Consider the following 19,517-nt stretch of genomic DNA (forward strand, 5'->3'; position numbering starts at 1 on the left):
AGTACCAAAATTTGGCTTTTTTAGTACTTTGGTGCCCCTCAGGGACCCACCAGTGCCTAAAATCTCAGGGGTGTGGCACAGACAGACAGACAGACAGACATGAGCACCCAGACCTGGCCCTGAAAAAGTGCATTTCTTTAGGCAGCCAGCCTAAAATAACGAGGATTTTTTGAGGACACACTGCTCCCTTCCCCTCCTTCCCAATCCTTATGGATCTGGGGACACAGATGGGTGTTGGCAGCCACCCAGCCCCATCTCCAGGAGCTGTAGCCCTGCCTGCATCCCTAAAACCCACAGAGACCTTGCTGGGAAGCACACCAGCAGGAACCTCTGCTTCCCAACACCCCCCAGCTTTTTGTTACAACAAAACCCCCCAGGCTTCATCCCCAACCCTCCCCAGAAGGGCTGAGCCTTCCTCCAGCCCTATGGATGCCAGCAGCACCCAGGGACTCACCAGCCTTGTCCTGCTGCACTTTTGTCCCTGTGAGAGCCTGCAGTGACTTCCCAGGTGACACCTGAGCCACCCTCAGCTGGCCCAGGCTGCAGCAGCCATGGGGTGAGCCCTAAGGCAGAGCTTCACAGAATCACAGAATTCACAGAACGACCAGGTTGGGAGAGACCTTCAGGATCATGGAGTCCAACCCAGCCCCACCAGCTCAGCTCAGCCCTGACACCCAGTGCCACATCCAGGCTTTGTTAAACACACCCAGGGATGGGGACTCCACCACCTCCCTGGGCAGAACATTCCAGAACTTTATCACATTTCTGTAAAATCTTTTCCCTGATATCCAGCCTGTATTTCCCTTGGCACAGCTCGAGGCTGTGAGCTCTGGCTGTGTCAGTTCCTGGAGACAGAGCCCAGCCCCAGCTGAGCACAGGCACCTTTCAGGAGCTGTGCAGAGTGATGGGGCAGCCCCTGAGTCTCCTTTTCTCCAGGCTGAGCACCCCCAGCTCCCTCAGTCATTCCTCACAGGGTTTGTGTTCCAACCCCTCTCCAGCCTCGTTGCCTCCTCCGGACGCTCTCCAGCATCACAACATCCTTGCCAAAGTGAGGGGCCCAGAACTGCCCATCAGGAGGCTGGATCCTCCTGGATCTACTGCCCACAGAGGTGTGGCCGTGCTGGCAGCTTTGTCACAGCAGAGGACACGGCCTGGCTGTCCGGGGCCGTGGGGGTGACCTGGCAGCAGAGCACGGAGCGCATGAGGCGCAGCACGGGCGGCCGCAGGATGGCAAACACCCAGGGATCCACGATGGGGTTGATGGACAGGAAACGCAGGGCCAGCAGGTCCCACCCGTGGTCATCCTCTGCCTGGCTGAACTTGTTCACGTAGGCACGGATCTGTGAAATCAGCGGGGGAAAGGAGGTTAAAAACGGCCTCGTTTCACTCTCTTGTTGTTCTGCTAGGCCGGGCTCGGCCAAGGCACATCCACGGAATGGACAGAATTCACAGGATCACAGAATGACAGAATTCAGATCACAGAATTCACAGAATTCACAGAATTCACAGAAATCACAGAATTCACAGAATTGGCAGAATCACAGAATGACAGAATTCACAGAATGATAGAATTTACGGAATTCACAGAATCATAGAATTTACAGAATGACAGAATTCACAGAATTCACAGAATTCACAGAATTGACAGAATCACAGAATTGACAGGATCACAGAATTCACAGGATCACAGAATGAGAGAATTCACAGAACTCACAGAATCACAAAATTCACAGAATCCATAGAATCACAGAACCACAGAATGACAGAATTCACAGAATCACAGAATGAACAGAATCATAGAATTCACAGAATTCACAGAATTCACAAGATCATAGAATGAACAGAATCACAGAATGACAGAATGACAGAATGACAGAATCACAGAATGACAGAATCACAGAATTCACAGAATCACTGGGTTGGAAGAGACTTTCAGGATCATGGAGTCCAACCCAGCCCCAACAGCTCAGCTCAGCCCTGGCACCCAGTGCCACATCCAGGCTTTGTTAAACACACCCAGGGATGGGGACTCCACCACTTCCCCGGGCAGCCATTCCAGAACTTTATCACCCTTTCTGTAAAAAACTTCTTCCTGATATCCAACCTTTATTTCCCTAGGCACAGCTTCAGGCTGTGTCCTCTGGTTCTGTCAGTGCTGCCTGGAGGAGTTGCATCCAACCTGGTCTGGAACCCTTCCAGCCACAGCTTCTCTGGACAACCTGTATCAGGGCCTCACCACTTTCACAGTAAAGAATTTTTTTCCCAATTTTCCATCTAAACCTCCTCTCTGTCCTCTCTGAATCAATTTCTCCCTGATCCTGTCACTCCAGGCTTTTTTGTAAAGAGTCTCTCTCCATCTTCTCTAAAATTCCTTTTGAGTACTGCAAGGTCATAATTAGGTGACCCCAAATCCTTCTCTTTTCCGGGGTGAGCAATCCCAATTCTCCCAGCAGAGCTGCTCCATCCCTTCCATCAACTTGGTGCCTCCTCTGGACTCACTCCAACAGTTCCAGGTCTTTGCTGTGCTGGAATGACCCCAGAGCTGGACACAGCACTGCAGGGGGGTCTCACAATCACCTCCCTCAACCAGGGAGAAATCACAGGGAGAAACAATCCCGAGTTTGGGCTCCCAAGTTCTGCCCCCCAGGCAGCTCTTTTGGAGCGGTTCAGGCTGTCACAGCAAATTTGCTGACTCTGTGGTGTGGGGATGTACAAAATCAGAGGGTTTTGGGAAAGCTGCAAAAGGCAGTAGAACTGTGATTGGAGCTAAGCAGCAGCCATGAGATTGGTCAGCAGAAAAATTATTTAAAAAGTAGAAAAGCGAGGACAAATAGAACAATGGTCTGTGTATTAATGCTTGTCTAGAATAACTCCCTAAGCTACAGAAAAGTTTATCTAGCGAGATATTAGGAAGTTTTAAGCTTAATAATGGAGCTCTGTGCATTGTGTTTGAAGGCTTACAAGCAGGTGTTGTATTTGAAATAAGCAAGCATTGTTTTAACCAAAGGTACCTGTGCTTACAGTGGCTGGATAGAACTGCTGTCAATATGTTTGTGCTTTGTGGGATTAGTCAAAAAACTTTTGAAGTAAGTTGTAACATTAAGTTCTGGGATGTGAGTTGATGGCATCTTCCCATTGTCATAACCATGTAACGAGACTGATGCTGAAAAATCAAACAGCTCAAGGCACGTTCCCACGACACGTGGGTTTAAATGAACTTTAAATGCAAGCCAGCCCCGTGCTCTGCCTCGTTCAGAGGCACAGTTAGACCCGAGCTGCTGCAGGAAGTGGTGTCTCTGGCGTCTCTCACCTCGAGACCACACGGCACGAGAACCGTGGGACACGGAGGGAGAGGATGAGCAGGATGAGCGCTGCCGACCCCGCCGCTCCTTCCTGCCCTGCCGACTCATCCCAGCCCGCGGGGCTTCCTGGAAGGTGACTCAGCACTCCTTACTCATTCGGGTCACTCGCCACCCCCTCGCTCCGGGCTGGGCACACGCAGGGATGGGGCTGGGCAGCATCCCTGGAGCATCCCTGCCCCGCCTGGCATCCGCCGGGTACCACCCCGGGATGCCACCGCACGCAGCATTTCCAAGCTCTGGCGGGTTTTGGGGAGGAATTCCTGGCCTGAGGGGTTTGTGTGTGCCTGGGCTCCCCCTGGGAGGAGCTGTGGGCAGCGGGGGACAGGAGAGAAAGTGTCACCCCAAGGAGGCGGCTGGGTTTGAGCCGCTGCCAAGCGCGGCCCCACATGGGAGCGGGGCGGTGGGAAAAGGGAAGCTGGCTCTGGATAAGGCCGTATCTGCCACCACAGGGCCCATGGGGGCCCGGCCAGCGCTGCTTTCCCAGCCCCTCTGCCCCCAGCACGCTCACAGGGCCCTGCCCACGTGTCCCCACCGAGGGGTTCCGCTCCTCCTGACCACAGCAGCCAGCCCAGGGCTTTTTTGGGACACGGGAAGGGCTGTCCATCATCTGTGGGTTCATGGTCAGGAGCTGGAGTCTCTCAGGGCGTTGAGGCTCCTGGGATGGTCACGAGCATCTGAATATTATTTCTTTGTTCTAAAACCCTGGCTCGGCTGTATCCTGTGGTTATTTCCTTGTCCCTTAGGAAACGCAAGGGAGGATGAAGGGAAGGTAGGATCTATTTAACACCAAGAGTGTGAAATTAGCACTGGCTGTGCTCCCAGCCTTGCTGGGGTCACTTCTTCAGGGACCAAATGACCTCCTGCCCTGGGGGGCTCACACACCTGGGCACCACCAATGCTCGTGGTGGAAAAGCACCTGGATGGATGGAAAGTGGCCCCTGGGAGGGGAGAGCCCGGACAGAGGCAGGGCACTCGCTCTCTCCACTTCTTCACTTGGCTGTCTTGATCCCGGATTTCTGCTGGCAGCCTCGTGCATGGATGGGGCACAGGACGTGGGGATGTCCCTTGGGATGACACGTGCTGTGGCTGCTGTGCCAGATCTCTGTTCCCAGAAATCTCCCAGCTCTGTGCCAGCGCCTCAGCGCTGCTGCAAAGGAGCAGAAACCTCTGTCTGACAGAGAGGTGAGCACAGCCTCCCACATCTCCAGCTCCATCCGCAGAAATCTGGGATAACTCATCCCGCCCAGCATGGATATCCACTGCCTCCAGCCCAGGGCAGCTACTTCATCCCCCCTCTAGAAGTGTAATTGGTTGTTTTGCCATCACTCACACCTCTAGCACGAGTTCCTGGGTCCTGGGAATCTCAGTGATGATGTGTGGTCCAGGGAAACCCGCCTGAGCCACACGGCCTGGCCTTGGAGCCTCTGTGGGGTGGGAGGGCACCTCTGCTCCTGCCACATCATCCTCCTGCCACCCCATCCTCCTGCCACCCCATTCTCCTGTTAGACCATCCTCCTGCCACCCCATCCTCTGTCACTCCATCCTCCTGCCACCCTATTCTCCTGCCACTTCATCTTTCCACCACTCCATCCTCCTGCCACTCCATTCTCTGGCCACCCCATCCTCCTGCCACCCCATCCTCCTGTCACCCCATCCTCCTGTCACCCCATCCTCCTGCCACCCCATCCTCCTGCCATTCCATTCTCCTGCCACCCCATTCTTTGGCCACCCCATTCTCCTGTCACACCACCCTCCTGCCACACCACGTTCCTGCCATTTCATGCTCCTGCCCCCCGTGATTCCAGCACCCCATCCTCCTCCTGGCTCTGGGGACACAGGGAGTGATTCCCCCACTCCCCAGTGATGTGCAAATTGCCAAGCTCATGGCTGAGCTGGGCTCTCCCAAGCTTTCACCCCAACCCTCGAGGTCTGGCCAGCAGAGTTGGGGGAACCTTTACAAAGGCCAGGACAGAAAAGCGAGTGCTGGGCAGAGGAGACAACCAGCGCCACTCACCGTGAAGGGCAGGGAGCAGATGACGAAGGTGATGGTCATGATGGAGAGCAGCAGGAGGTGGTCGATCTCCTCGGCCATGGAGAACATGCGGCGGCCGCAGCCCGTGGCGCCGCGGGGCTGCTCGGGGGCGGCCAGCCTGCGGCTCCTCTGCCCGCGGCGGTGCATGCGGGCCAGGTTCGCCATCACGCTCAGGTTGCACAGCAGCACGGCCACGATGAGGAAGAGGAGCAGCGTGGCGTAGAGCAGCGAGAAGGTGACGTCCAGCCCGTGGCCGCGGTGCGGCTCCAGGTGCATCTGGATGAAGCACCAGGTGCCGGGGCAGTACTGCACGTAGCGCCCGAAGCCCAGCAGCGGCAGCGAGCACAAGGCGGCCGAGAAGGCGTAGATGGCCGGCAGGGCCACCAAGCCCGTGCGGGGGCTCAGGAAGCGCTCGTAGAAGTAGGGTCGCCCCAGGGCCAGGCAGCGCTCCAGCGCCATGGTGAAGAGGATGAGCATGGTGGCGAGGCCGAAGAAGCTCATGGCGAAGCCGAAGTAGAGGCAGAGGTGCCCTCCGCGGGCCAGGCTGGTCAGGGTGAGGTTTTGGTGGTAGGAAGCCAGCACCAAGGGGCTGACGGAGCAGGTGCCCAGCAGGTCGGTGACCACCAGCGCCAGCACCAGGACGTGGAACAGCGCGGGCGGGCGCTGCCGGGCCCCGCGGCGGCCGCGCAGCAGCAGCCCCAGCGCCAGCAGGTTGCCCAGGAGCCCGGCCGAGAACATGAGCGCGCTGACCAGCGGGCGAGCCCCGGCCGGCAGCGCTTCCCCGGCGCTCCCGTCCGCCCGGCCCGTCCTGTTCATCGCCGCCGCACGCCCGACTGCGCTGCCGGCCCCGGCCCCGGCACCGCCCGCCCCGACGGCACCGCCCCGTCCTCCCACCGCCCCCGGCACCGCCCCGGGACCCCGGGCCAGCGCTCACGGGGATGGACGGAGCGGAGGCGGGGAACGCGCACGGACCGAGCCTGGCCGGACCGAGAGTCCCGGTACCGGTGTGGGAGCCTCCGACACGGGCAGTGCCGGTACTGGTCTGAGAGTCCTGGTACCTGTGTGAGAGGCCCGGACACGGGGAGTGCCGGTGCGGTCCGACAGTCCCGGTACCGGTGTGGGAGCCTCCGACACGGCCAGTGCCGGTACTGGTCTGAGAGTCCTGGTACCGGTCTGAGAGCCCCGGACACAGGGAGTCCCGTGCGGGTCTGAGTCCCGGTACTGGTCTGAGAGCCCCGGACGCGGTCAGTCCTGGTGCGGGTCTGGGAGTCCCGGTACCGGTGTGGAAGCCCCAGACACAGCCAGTGACAGTGCGAGTCTGAGAGTCTCGGTACCGGCGTGGGAGCCTCGGACACGGCGAGTCCCAGTGCGGTCCAACAGTCCCGGTACCGATGTGAGAGCCCCGGACACGGCCAGTGCCGGTACCGGTGTGGGAGCCTCGGACAGAGCCAGTCCCGGTGCGGTCCGACAGTCCTGGTACTGGTCTGGGAGTCCCGGACGCGGCCAGTCCCGGCACGGGTCCGAGAGCCCCAGTGCCGGGCCGGGAGTGCTGGGGCGGCCCCGGGATCGCTGGGACAGTCCCGGTGTGACCCAGCCCCGGCTCCGGCACGCCCTGCCCCGCTGCCCGACCGGGAGCGTCTCTTACGATCCGTCCCGGTGCCGGTCCAGGAGCCCCGGTGCCGGTCCAGGAGCCCCGAGGCACGGGCAGTTCATGCCAGACCGGGAGCAGCTCTCAGGGCCGATCCCGGCCCTGCTCCAGCAGTCGCGGTGTGGCTCCTGGAATGGCATGGAGTCACAGCCTGTCCCGGGGCTAATCCCGAATCTCAGCGCCCTCCAGGAGCCCCTCGGTGGTCAGAGATTCCCGGGGGTGCCCTGGGCCAGCTCCAGTCTGGCCTGAGAGCCCCAAGGCACAGCCGGTCCCGGTGCTGGCTCCAGAACCCCAAAACCCCCTTAGCTCAGAGCCCAGCTGAGCCCAGGCTGTGCAGGGCAATTCCCACTGCTCCAGAGGAGCCCAGGGAGAACTCCCTGCCCCATGGCTGGCACCAGACCATTTCCCCATTGTCCCCTTCTCCTACATGCCAAGGAGGTCCCCAAGGGGGTGCAGCCTGTCCTTAAAGCCCATCCTGTCCCACCCTCTGCCATGGGCACCTTCCACTATCCCAGGCTGCTCCAAGCTCATCCAACCAGCAGCACATCCAGGGCTGGGAAATCCACAGGCTCCATCCCAGTGGCCTCAGATGCCCCCTCCATCCTTCAGGACACCAGCCCTCACTCAAGCTGCCTTTATTTCTTGACAGGTAAATTCCAGAATAAAAAACCTTTTCACTCCTGTGTTCCTGGGGCTGTCCCAAGAGCTGTAACAATTTAATTTTTCATTGACTCCCTGCACCTCAGCAGCTGGACGGACTCCAGCAGGGACACACAGCAGGTTGCAGCCCCACCGGTGGCTTGGGCTGTTATTTTAGAACCCACGCTTTTGTAACAGGAACTTCGCAAAGGAAACTTGGGGCACAACAAACTCCAGGGCCGGGGGAGCTGCGGTTTGTGACAGCACCTCCATCTCGGAGGGGCCACTCCCAGGCCTGGCTTTGCTTTCTGCTCTCACACAGCCCCAAGGACTCCTCAGAGAGCTGAGGGTGAGGCGGCAAAGCCGCAGCCCCAGCTCTGCTCCCATGGTCAGATCCATGGGTGGGACTGAGGGGATGATGTTGTAGCCATCCCAGACCACCTCACCGCCAGGAAAACACGTCCCAGGAGCTCTTTCAGCCCAGCTTCCAGTCCTGATCCAGCAGAGCACCCCAGCACAGGGACACATCTGTAGCTGGGATCCATCCTGCTTGATTCCAGAGGGTCGGGTGGCACCCTGGCACATTCAGCTCCCCTTTGTGCCTCCCACAAGCTCAGCTGGGGCTGAATGCTGCCCTGATCCATGCAGGCAGCTGCAGAGTGCCCATCCAGAGCCTTTTCCGAGCAGCAGGCACCCTGTAGGGTGCTCCAAGGCTTTTCCCAGCCTCCCACTCCTTTCTGGCGCGCCGTGTCACAGCTCAGGAAGGGGTTTTGGCTTCTTCTGGAGCTCATTTTCCTGGCAGCCTAATGGAGCCTTAAATACCCTTCTGGGGCTTCAGGCTTCTCCACTGACAGTTGTCTCTGATGGGATTTTTCTGCAATAATAGGAAAATTGCTGGGCTTTTGTTGGTTTTTTTTTTTTTTTTCATTCCCCCTTGTGTGCTGGAAACCAGGAACAGGCTGCTTGGTACAATCTGTCCTGCCTTGGGAAGTGTTTGTTTTCTTCCCCTTGCTTCCATGTTTAGCTCAAGTCCTGCCTCTAGCGAGGGCCATATCAAATCCTAGAATTATTTAAGTTGGAAAAGTCCTTTAAGACATCCAGTCCAACCATTCCCCCAGCACTGCCAAGGCCACCACTGACCCCTGTCCCCAAGTGCCACATCCACACACTTTTTAAATCCCTCCAGGGATGGGGGCTCCACCACTGCCCTGAGCAGAGAAATTTTCTCCAATATCCAACATAAACCTCTCCTGGTGCAGCTTGTGGCTGTTTCTCCTTGTCCTGTCCCTGTTCCCTGGAGCAGAGCCTGACCTGGCTGTGCCCTCCTGGCAGGAGCTGTGCAGAGCCACAAGGGCCCCCTGAGCCTCCTTAGCTCCTCAGGGATTCTGCAGCCCCTTCCCAGCTCCCTCAGCCTCTCCTGGTGCTCCAGCCCCTTCCCCATCTCCATTCCCTTCCCTGGACACACTCCAGCCCCTCAGTGTTTCCTCTCAAGGTTTGTTTGCATTGTTTTCCCTACAAGAAGATTTCCAGGCTTGGCCCAGTTGGAGAAAACACTCTGGTCTTGTAGGAAAGTTCATGAGCTTCATAGAGAGGGCTCAGCCTCTGGAGTTTGCTGCCTGTGGCTGGGGAGGGTGTTGGGATCCTGCTCCATCCCTGGTGGAGTTTAAAGGGTGGCTCTGGCACCAGGGACATGGAGGAGTCCAGTCCTCCTGTGAGTGTGAGTGGATTCCATCCCTTTTTGAACCAAACCTGTTTATGGCGAGTGGATTCCATCCCTTTTGAACCAAACCTGTTTGTGGTGAGTGGATTCCATCCCTTTTGAACCAAACCTGTTTGTGGTGAGTGGATTCCATCCCTTTTTGAACCAAACCTGTTCATGGTGAGTGGATTCCATCCCTTTTGAACCAAACCTGTTTATGGTGAGTGGATTCCATCCCTTTTGAACCAAACCTGTTTGTGGTGAGTGGATTCCATCCCTTTTTGAACCAAACCTGTTCATGGTGAGTGGATTTCATCCCTTTTGAACCAACCCTGTTTATGGTGAGTGGATTTCATCCCTTTTGAACCAACCCTGTTTGTGGTGAGTGGATTCCATCCCTTTTTGAACCAAACCTGTTTGTGGTGAGTGGATTCCATCCCTTTTGAACCAACCCTGTTTGTGGTGAGTGAGTGGATTTCATCCCTTTTTGAACCAAACCTGTTCATGGTGAGTGGATTTCACCCCTTCTGAACCAAGCCCCCATCCTGACTCGTGTTTAACAAATCCACACAACACTTCTCTTCCAAACCTTCCCACCCCTTATCTGGTGCTCCAGAGCTTCCAGCAGCCTCACTCCCCACCCTGGCCAAGCAGGGCTGAGCACTGGGCCAGGTTTTGGGTGCATGGGTTAAAATCCAGAGGAAGGCACCCCTGGGCTGGCTGCTGGCAGCCCTGGCACTGCTGCCTGCCCAGGCACGGCCTCCCTGCTTGCAGAGCAGCTGAAAAATGCAGGAGGCAATAAAAAAAAAAAAAAAAAAAAAGAGACAAACAATTTGTCGGGAAATGAGCTTGAGCAAAGTTGTGCCTGGATTTCATGAGCTGAAAAAAAACCCAAAACAACAAAACAACACCCTGAGTGTGATTTATGTCCAGGAAAGGAGCGGGATGCGGGGAGAGGTGATGCTGGTGGCAGCTGTGACAGCGTGGGACAGGGCAGTGCTGGGGGGTGACAGGGACATAAAAAGCCCCCAAAGAGCATCGCTGGTGTGGAGCTGAGCAGCATCTCTTTATCATCTCTTTATTGTCTCTTTATCGCCTCCATTAGCGCCAGGTCCGGCCCTGGGGAGCGGCCGGCCGGGCACGGAGGGGTCCCCGTGGGAATGAATGAGTGAGCACTGCAGGAGCCCGGGGGAGGATGCGATCGGGGATCAGCGAGGGCTCCACAGCCGCTCTCCCCTCCTCAGCTGCAGCTCCCTGAGCTTTTTCGGCTCCTATTTAGCAACATTTACAACCAACCCGCGCGCTGTCGGGATTTTTCATTTCAATCCTTATTTAATCTATATTTTCCTTTGACTTAGATCATTCCCAGACTGAGTAAGGAGAGGATCTAAGCTTTGACATAACTCCTGAAGCCTCAAACTGTATGTGTTTTAGGAAAAAATTTTTTCACAGAAAGAATAATAAAGCACTGGGATGCTCTTCCCAGGGAGGCGGTGGAATCACCATCTCTGGATGTGCTTAAAAAAGACTGGACATGGCACTGGGTGCTACAGTCTGGGTGAGGTGTGAGGGCACAGGTTGGACTCGATGATCTTAGAGGTCTCTTCCAGCCTCATTATTCTGTGATTGTGTGAATTCTGTGACTCTGTGTATTCTGTGATTCTGTGAATTCTATGTTGAGGCACTGAAAAATGCGTTGCCCAAGGGACCAGCTTGGGGTGGAGAACACCCGTGGGCTCCTGGCTCCTCCTGGCTGGGGACGTGCTGCCATCTCTGGCGAGGACAGGGACACGGCAGCCCCGGGAGCAGCCGGGAGCGAGCATTGATCCTCCTGGAGGTTCAAGCCCCGAGCCCAAACCTCGCTGGCCGCGGCCGCTTGGCTCGCCCGGAGGCAGCGGCAGCGCCTGGCTGGAGACTCCGAGTCTGTTCCCACAGCAGGAAGGGCAGAATCCCGATTAAAAGTGCTGCTCCAGCCAGGGGAGCGTGTCAAGGTCACTGGGAAACGTGTGGTCCCGGCCAGGGAGCGGGGATGCTGCAGGGATGGGTGGGGGTCACTCGTGGCTCCATGGTTTATTCCCTGAGATGATAAAATCACGGGGGGGTCAGTGATGAGGAGTTTGTATCGTCTCAGGGCTCAGGGGGAGTCTATTTTTGCACCTTAATAAAGAACAATGGTTTGGTTTGTGTTGGTTTAATTGCTGATTTCCATGGCTGGTGGTTACCCTGGGATCTAAACACACACGTCGTGGGGCAGGGAACTGCCTGGGACAGGGATCTCTCCTGGGGTGAATCCTCCCAGGCACCAGGGGCAGATGATGCCCTGCACCCCCAGAATGCCCTCAGCTTGGGAATCTTATCCCACCTCAGTGACCATTCCATGATCCCACATCAAACGCTCCCAGCCTGGCCGTGCCTGCTCCGTCTGTCCCGAGCGGAGCCCGGATCTCTTTGGGGGAGGAGATCCCAGTTTAGGGGGACACAACAAAGCTTTCCAGGGCTGTTATCTCACCTGGCTGCAGTGGAACAGATCCCAGGAAAGCCACGCAGCAGGCTGGGAGCTGTTGACTCTGCAGCCCCACGTGAGCCATCTCCAAGTCAATACCATGCCAGTAACATGAAACCAATCCATGAACCAACCCTCGTTTCCTTCTTTCTCCTCGGAAAACCCCAAGGAGAGGCACCCAGCTGGCAGCTCACAGGTGCCCCCAAAACACCCCCAAATACAGCTCTGCCCTTTTCTCCAGCTGGGAGCAACAGCCAGAGCCAGCCCCAGCAGGTCACCTCCAAAAACTCCAAGATCTTTTTCCTTCAAAAGCAGAATCTGTTTGACACCAAGAGTAAACATCACGTGAGAGCAGGCAGGAACACGGCTGCACCTTGCAAGGCTTAGCTAAACAGAGGAGAGAAATACCCTCTGTCTCCTCCAAGGGCACTCAACAGTTGGTCATCGTCATTTTTTTGGCCTAAATGGTCACTTAAGGCAAAAATTAGATCCAGTTAATACCTGTGGTTGAGAGGAAATGGATCTGCCATTAAAAGGATTGCCCTCTTGCACGCTCTCGCTCTCGCAGGGAGGCTCTGTGTTCTCTCAATTACTGCTCTCATTAAGGCTCAGGACAGCCATAAATACTGAATTTAAATAATCACAGCACAACAGGTACGGCTGAGGAGCACAAATGCAACATCAGTGCTCGGAGTTTTCCAGAGAAGAGCGCGATAAGGGCGGACAAAGCCACAGCCCTGCCTTGGGAATAGGGAAGACCCTGGGCAGGGATTCCAGGTGTGCCAGGGAGGGATTCCACCTTCATCCAGCTCCTCCTCACACCAGGAAATGCTGCTGGAATTTCTGAGTCCCTCCTGCCCCTCACCCAGTCTGGGGACACCCCAAACCCATTCCTTGGCACGGAATGGGATCATGCACAGGCCAAGGTGATGAAACACTGTGCCACTTTTATTCCTCGGGGACACACCCTCACTTCTCCTCCCCGCGTGTCCCCCACGCTCCAAAGCCCCTCTGCCTTCCTGGAGCCGGGCTCTCCCCAAACCCTCCACAAATCACTGCTGCTCGGAATATTCCCAACTCCCAGGAGATCCCAGATCCTCTCCGGGGCAAAAACACAACCTGGGGAGGGCACAGAAACCCTTCACAGCGTCCCTCGCAGCGAGCTAGACGCTGTCCCCGCCCTGCCACCGCCCTGTGGCGCCTCGGCATGCTCCAGGGCAGCGCTGCGGGGCCGAAGGCTCGCTCCTCATCCTCGCCAGCAGCCGCCGGCGTCTGCGGCAGCATCGCGGCGCTCAGGGGATGCCGGGCGGCGGCGGAGCTGTCCTGCGGCAGCCCGGGGGACAGAAGCGGCTGTCACCGGCAGCGCCGGAGCCCTTGCGGGGCAGGGAGGCTCTGCGGGAGCCCAGGCGGCGGCAGACGCGGCGCACGAAGGAGCGGAAGACGGAGGTGCGGAAGATGATGAACACCCAGGGGTCCACGATGGAGTTGACGGAGAGGAAGCGCAGCGCGCTCAGGTCGGCGTTCTCGTTGAAATCGGCAGCGAAAGCGCCCATGTAGGCACGGATCTGGCCAAAAAAATAAAAATTCAGGAAGTGGGAGAAAGTTCGGGAAGGGAATAGAGGGGAATGAAGGGAGGTCTTGCTGTGGAGGGGGTAAAATTATTCCCAGGGTAGCAAAAGGAGTTTTAACCCCATGGATGGCATCAGGGGACAAAGGGGGCACAGAGGGGTCCCTCCTGCCAGGGTCTCCCACCCCTGGGGAAGAAGTGAGAGGATTTTGGGGGGGTCACAGGGAGCTGGATCTGCCCAGCAGCTTTGGGACACGGGGGTGGAGCTGGGGGGTTACTGAGGGGGTTACTGTGGGTTGTGGATCCAGCTGGGAGTGGGGCTGGGTCAGGGATGGTCCTGGCTCAGGGATAGCACATCCTGTCAGCACAAGGATGTTACAGGTGGAAATGTGGTCCCAGTGACCAGGATTTCTTCATGGATGAAGGAATCATCCAGCCTTGGCAGGTGCTGCTCTGTCCCCACCCCACTTGTGCTGATCCCCTTGCCATGGAAATGGGATCCATCCATTGGATAACTCGGCAGGGATTCAGCCTGGGTTGGGCACAAAACCAGTTTGAGCCCAGCTGTGCCAGGGCTGTGGGCGGCTGACGCCTCATGGGGTGGCTCCAGAAGTGACAGGAAGAGGATGTGGAAATTGTCACCCATGCACAGCTCCCACCCTGATTTTGGGGTGGCCCCAGCTCTGCCTGCAGAGGGTGATGGAAAGGTGGAAGTGCAGGATCCCACCCATGGAAAGGGGGAAGTGCAGGATCCCACCCAGGAGTGGGGGACAAAGGGGGCACAGAGGGGTCCCTCCTGCCGGGGGGCTCCAACCCCTGGGGAAGAAGTGAGAGAATTTTGGGGGGATCACAGGGAGCTGGATCTGCCCAGCAGCTCTGTGGAGCTGGGGGGTTACTGAGGGGGTGATAAGGGTGGGAATGGGGGGTTCTGAAGGGTTGATAAGGGTGGGGATGGGGGTTTTGAAGGGTCTGATAGGGGTGGAAATGGGGGGCAATTGAAGGGTCTGATAAGGGGTGGAAATGGGGGGTTATTGAGGGGTTTGATAGGGATGGAGATGGGTGGTTATTGAGGCATCTGATAAGGGTGGGAATGGGAATTTTGAAGGGTCTGATAGGGGTGGGATTTGGGGAGTTTTAAAGGGTCTGATGGGGTGGGAATGTGGGGTTATTGAGGGGTCTGATAAAGGTGGGAATGGGGGTTTTGAGGGGTTGATAAGGATGGGGATGGGGGGTTATTAAGGGTTTATAAGGGTGGGAATGGGGGTTTTGAAGGGTTTATAAGGGTGGGGATGGGGGGTTATTGAGGCATCTGATGCAAGGAACTGACACCCCCCTCCCAAACATTAAACCCCTCAGGGGCACCCTCAGGAACAGAGGGGTGGTGATGGGGTGGGGGTGGGTGTAATTCCAGTGGAGTTAAAGCAGCCAACTGATCCCTGGGATGGGGAGGGGACACTCGGGTGGGACTGGAAAAATTCACTGGCCCCTCCAACACCTCTGGGACAGAGTGCTGATGATGGGGGGTTGTTTTAGGGGGTTAAAACAATGAGCTGAGCCCTGGGGATGTGGTGCTGGGATTGGGTATTCCAGGGAGGGGCAATGGAATGGCCCTGCCTGGGACAGAGTGGGGTGGGGGGCAAATATTCCCAGGAAATTTGAGCACTAAATCAAGCCCCAGGACAGGGTGGTGGGGTTGTTGGGGATATCCCAGGAGGATTAAACAATGAATTAATTCCCCCATCCCAGGATGGGTGGTGGACATTATTCCATGGGGGTTAAAGCAACATTCAGATCCCTGGGATGGGGTGGGGGACACTCAGAGAGGGGACAAAGTAATTATCTGACCCCCCCCACCCAGAATCTCTGGCACAGAGTGATGGTGCTGGGGGGGGTTATTCCATGGGGGTTAAAGGATAATCTTTAATTAAAATTTATTTGTTTGTTTGTTATTAAACAAATTTAATTTCTTTAATTAATTTAAATGAATTGAGGACTGGGGATGTGCTGCTTGTGTCAAGGGTGGGAAACCTCCCAGAATGGGAGAGTGGAGCCACGGAGGATTTATTCCATGGGGATTAAAGTCATAACCTGACCCTTGGAGAGGATCCTGCAGGGTGGCAGGGGTGGGTTACAAACAAGGGACTAAAGCAATGATCCCCCCTGCACCTCCAGGATGGGGGGTGGCTCCAGAGTTTATTCCAAGGGGCCTAAACAACCCCTGACCCCTGGGAATGGTGGTGGTGGTGGGTAGGGGGGTTATTCCAAGGAGTTTTAGGCACTGACCTGGTCCCTGTGGGCAGAGGGGGGGAGGATTTAGGAGGAGGCAAAGCCTTGGCCCCCAGGGGCTGGTGGTGGTGTCGGGGTTTATCCCAAAATCAGAGCTCTGGCCTCTCCAGGACTGAGTGGTGCTGGTGGGGGGGATATTCCAGGGTGCCTTAACAACAGCCTGAGCCCCCTGCTCAGGGTCAGGGACCATCCCAGGGGGGCCAAATCACCAATCCAACCTCCCTGCGAGGAGGAGATGGTGCTGAGAAAGGATATTTTTCCTAATGGATTAATGCAACATCCAACCCCTGGGGTGATGAGCGTTTGAGGGGGGACAAAGCAACAACCCAGGCTCGCAGGGGCTGGTGGGGGGGAAATTCCAGCGTGCCTGACCCCCATGGACAGGGTGGGGGGCTGTTCCAAAGGGGCCAAATCATCAATCCAACCAATCCATTTTTCCAAATGGATTAATGCAATGACCAACCCCTGCGGTGTGGGGTGATGAGAAATTGAGGGGGGTCAAAGCAAAAACCCAGGCTCCCAGGGGCTGGGGCTGGTGGGGGGGAAATTCCAGCGTGCCTGACCCCCATGGACAAGGTGGGGGGCTGTTCCAAATGGGACAAATCACCAATCCAACCTCCCTGCGAGGGGATGGTGCTAAGGGATATTCTTCCAAATGGATTAATGCAACATCCAACTCCTGGGGTGATGAACATTTGAGGGGGGCCAAAGCAGCCACCCACAGTCCCAGGGGCTGGTGGGGGGGAAATTCCAGCACCACAGCATCCCGCCCGCCCTGCCGGGGGCAGCGCGATTCTGCCGGCGTTACTCACGATGAGCGGCAGGGAGCAGACGGTGAAGAGCACGGTCATGAGCGCCAGCAGGACGAGGTGATCGAGCTCCTCCATGCGCGGGGCGGCGGCGGGAGCGGGGGGCGCCCCGCGGCGGGGCTGCCTGCGGGCCATGCCGTACAGCTGCCGCATGCTGCTCACGTTGCACGCCACGATGGCCAGCACCAGCAAGCCCATCAGGCTGGCGTAGAGCACGGGGAAGCCCAGGCGGCCCGCCCCGCCGCCGGCCATGCGGATGAAGCACCAGGTGCCCGGGCAGTACTGCATGGGCTCCCCGAAGCCCAGCAGCGGCAGCGCGCAGAACAGCGCGCACAGCCCCGCCGCCGCCGGCCCCAGCGCCGCGCCCAGGCGGCGGGTCAGGTGCCGCCGGTAGAAATAGGGGTGTCCCAGGGACAGCCAGCACTCCAGAGCCATGGCCAGCAGCAGCAGCGTGGGGGCCAGCCCGAAGAAAGCCATGAGGAAGGCGAAGAGCTGGCACAGCACCCCCGGCTGCTCCTCGCCGCGCACGGCCGGCCCCAGCTGGCTGAGGCTGCGGTTGTAGGCGTAGGCTGCCAGCACCATGGGGCTGATCAGGCACTTGCCCAGCAGGTCGGTGACCGCCAGGGCTGTCACCAGCACGTAGAAAGCCGAGACCCGCGGCGGACGGCCCCCGGGCGAGGAGCGGGAGCGGCGGCGGTGCTGGCCCAGCAGCAGCAGCGCCAGCACGTTCCCCAAAAGGCCGGCGGAGAACAGCACCGAGCTGGGCACGGCCGACTGGCCGCTCTCGATGTGGCGGCTGCTGCGGCAGCGGTAACCCTCGGCCTCCATGGGATTGCCCCGCTCCGGGATGCGCTGCCGGGGATGCCCCGCTCCGCCTCGGGACGCGCCGGGATGCGGGGAATGTCGATGGGATTGAAGCCCGCACCGCACCGGGGGGATGCGATGGGATGGATGTGATGCGATGGGATGGATGCGATGGGATGGATGTGATGCGGTGGGATGGATGTCCCGCAGCGGGATGCGATGGGATGGACGGAGCGCACCGCACCGCGCCGCGGCTGCCGGTGGAGACTGTCCCCCCGCCGCGGAGAGAGGGAGGCGGGAGGAGGAGGAGGAGGAGGAGGCGCGGTACAAGCGGGCACGGCCCCTGGGACAGCCCCTTCTCGGCGCCCGGCCCGCCCCGGCCGTCGGAGCTGGGCTGCGGGGCGGGGGGGCCGCGCTGCTCCCCCGGCCGGAGGGAGGGGAAGGGCCGGGGTGAGTGCCCGGGTGAGGGCGAGGGGCTCTGCGAGCGGACACTGCACGGGAGGGAGCCGGAGCTGAACCCCCGGGCTGGGGGGGCCGGCAAGGGAACAGGGCTGAGCCTCGGGGGGGTGGCGGGAGCGGGGCCCGAGCACGGCGGGGGAGTGACGGGAGAGGGGGACAGAGCCCTGGAGGGGTGACAGGGCCCGGGGCTGGGACAGAGCCCAGGGAAAGGTGACAGGGTCCAGGGATGGGACAGAGCCCTGGAGGGGTGAGCCGGGCCCCCTGGGGGTGACAGGGCCCGGGGCTGGGACAGAGCCCCTGGAGGGGTGACAGGGCCCGGGGCTGGGGCTGAACCCTTGCAGGGGTGAAGAGCCCGGGGCTGGGACAGAGCTCCTGGAGGGGTGACAGGGTCCGGGGATGGGACAGAGCCCTGGAGGGGTGACAGGGTCCAGGGCTGGGACAGAGCCCAGGGGAAAGGCCGGATGGGACAGAGGGGGGCCGGGGCTGATTCCCAGGGAGGTGCTGGGGCTGATTCCCTGCGGGTATCACAGGACACAAGCCAAAGCAGTGCAAAGTGTCCCTGCCCGCGGCAGCAGGAACGGGGTGATCCTTCAGATCCCTTCCAAGCCAAACGATTCTGGCATTCTAGGCTATGAGCAGGTGCCATGTGTGCCCGCAGCCCATCCCGCAGGTGCCCCGCGTGTTTCTGACCCCCCAGGCCCTGGCAGTGCCCCTGTGTGCCAGCAGCAAAGTCCGGGAGAAGCCCCTGGAGCTCCTTCCAGGAAAAGCAGCTCCGACCGCAGCACCACGGCTGCAAACACACGCACAGCGCCTTGCAGGATGCGTGTGATGATGAATAAGCATGAAACCGTGCCTGTCTGCTCTCAGAGCACCCTTTGCTACCCTGGATGAGTGTACACGAAGCACAGGGGAGTATCAAGATGACAGCAGGAGCGGGAAGGGAGGTTTGAGGGGCCAGACATCAGCGTGGCAGGTTTTAGTGGTAGTTCTTGTGATTCCTCCAGCAGTGAGGGCAGGGACTGTTTGTGGCAGTGCAAGGGAAAGTCCCAGGTCCGGAAGAAATCAAGATAAACTCGTTGCAGCTCAGCTCTCACTCACAGTTGGTGTTGAAGTGCTGCCCTCATTAGGGCTGAGCGTGAACCCAGAGGCCTCTTCCTGCCTGGGGCCCCAGGGGAGAGGAAATTCAGGCTGCCCTGGGAAGCAGTCCGGGTGATATCCTCCAAAATAGCTCCTGGAAAACACCCAGTGCCTTCCTGAGCTGGTCCTGCACTCTGGTCCCTGCGGGAATCCCAGCGGCAGGGAATGGGGGAAGGGAGGTGTGGTGGGATCCCTCAGCTCTTCCCCAGGGTGAAGGGTGGGAAGGAGAGCCCAGCACCTCTGGAGAGCTGATTCAGTGGGAGCACAATGCCTGTCCTGATCCCTGGAGCAGCTGGTGCCAGCCCTGCTGTGATGCTGCAAATGCCAGGGAGGAGGCCCTGGCACAGGGTGCCCAGTGCAGCTGTGGCTGCCCCTGGATCCCGGGCAGTGTCCAAGGCCAGGCTGGACAGGGCTTGGAGCAACCTGGGATGGTGGAAGGTGTCCCTGCCATGGCAGGGGGTGGGAGCTGGGTGGGCTTTGAGATCTTTTCCAACCCAAACCATTCTGGGTTCTGTGACCACCCCAGGGATGGGATCAGCTGCCGGCTGAGCTGTGACCCCCCCACACACCCA

The 19,517-nt window shown here is 58.6% G+C and overlaps 2 protein-coding genes across 2 annotated transcripts; both read right to left on the reverse strand.

Moving 5' to 3' along the window:
* Positions 1-1,094: 1,094 nt before the first annotated feature.
* Positions 1,095-6,218, reverse strand: PTGER2 (prostaglandin E receptor 2). Its single transcript, XM_030949945.1, has 2 exons — positions 5,377-6,218; positions 1,095-1,340 (listed from the first exon to the last, which is right to left on the reverse strand). The coding sequence occupies exons 1-2, from the start codon at positions 6,208-6,210 to the stop codon at positions 1,095-1,097; spliced, it is 1,080 nt and encodes a 359-aa protein (XP_030805805.1). The 5' UTR covers positions 6,211-6,218.
* Positions 6,219-13,175: 6,957 nt separating this feature from the next.
* Positions 13,176-17,589, reverse strand: PTGDR (prostaglandin D2 receptor). The gene is made up of 2 exons (XM_030949946.1): positions 16,549-17,589; positions 13,176-13,448 (listed from the first exon to the last, which is right to left on the reverse strand). The coding sequence occupies exons 1-2, from the start codon at positions 17,371-17,373 to the stop codon at positions 13,176-13,178; spliced, it is 1,098 nt and encodes a 365-aa protein (XP_030805806.1). The 5' UTR covers positions 17,374-17,589.
* Positions 17,590-19,517: the final 1,928 nt, after the last annotated feature.

This window comes from Camarhynchus parvulus, chromosome 5 (assembly GCF_901933205.1).
Source record: "Camarhynchus parvulus chromosome 5, STF_HiC, whole genome shotgun sequence".
In the NCBI taxonomy this organism is placed as follows: Eukaryota; Metazoa; Chordata; class Aves; order Passeriformes; family Thraupidae; genus Camarhynchus; species Camarhynchus parvulus.

Bases quoted from the DNA above. Each gene is read 5' to 3' on its own strand.
- PTGER2 (XM_030949945.1), bottom strand. From the start codon at position 6,210: ATGAACAGGACGGGCCGGGCGGACGGGAGCGCCGGGGAAGCGCTGCCG. The intron at 1,341-5,376 runs GTGAGTGGCGCT...CTGATTTCACAG, and splicing joins TCTGCTCCCTGCCCTTCACG to ATCCGTGCCTACGTGAACAA.
- PTGDR (XM_030949946.1), bottom strand. From the start codon at position 17,373: ATGGAGGCCGAGGGTTACCGCTGCCGCAGCAGCCGCCACATCGAGAGC. The intron at 13,449-16,548 runs GTGAGTAACGCC...TTTTTTGGCCAG, and splicing joins TCTGCTCCCTGCCGCTCATC to ATCCGTGCCTACATGGGCGC.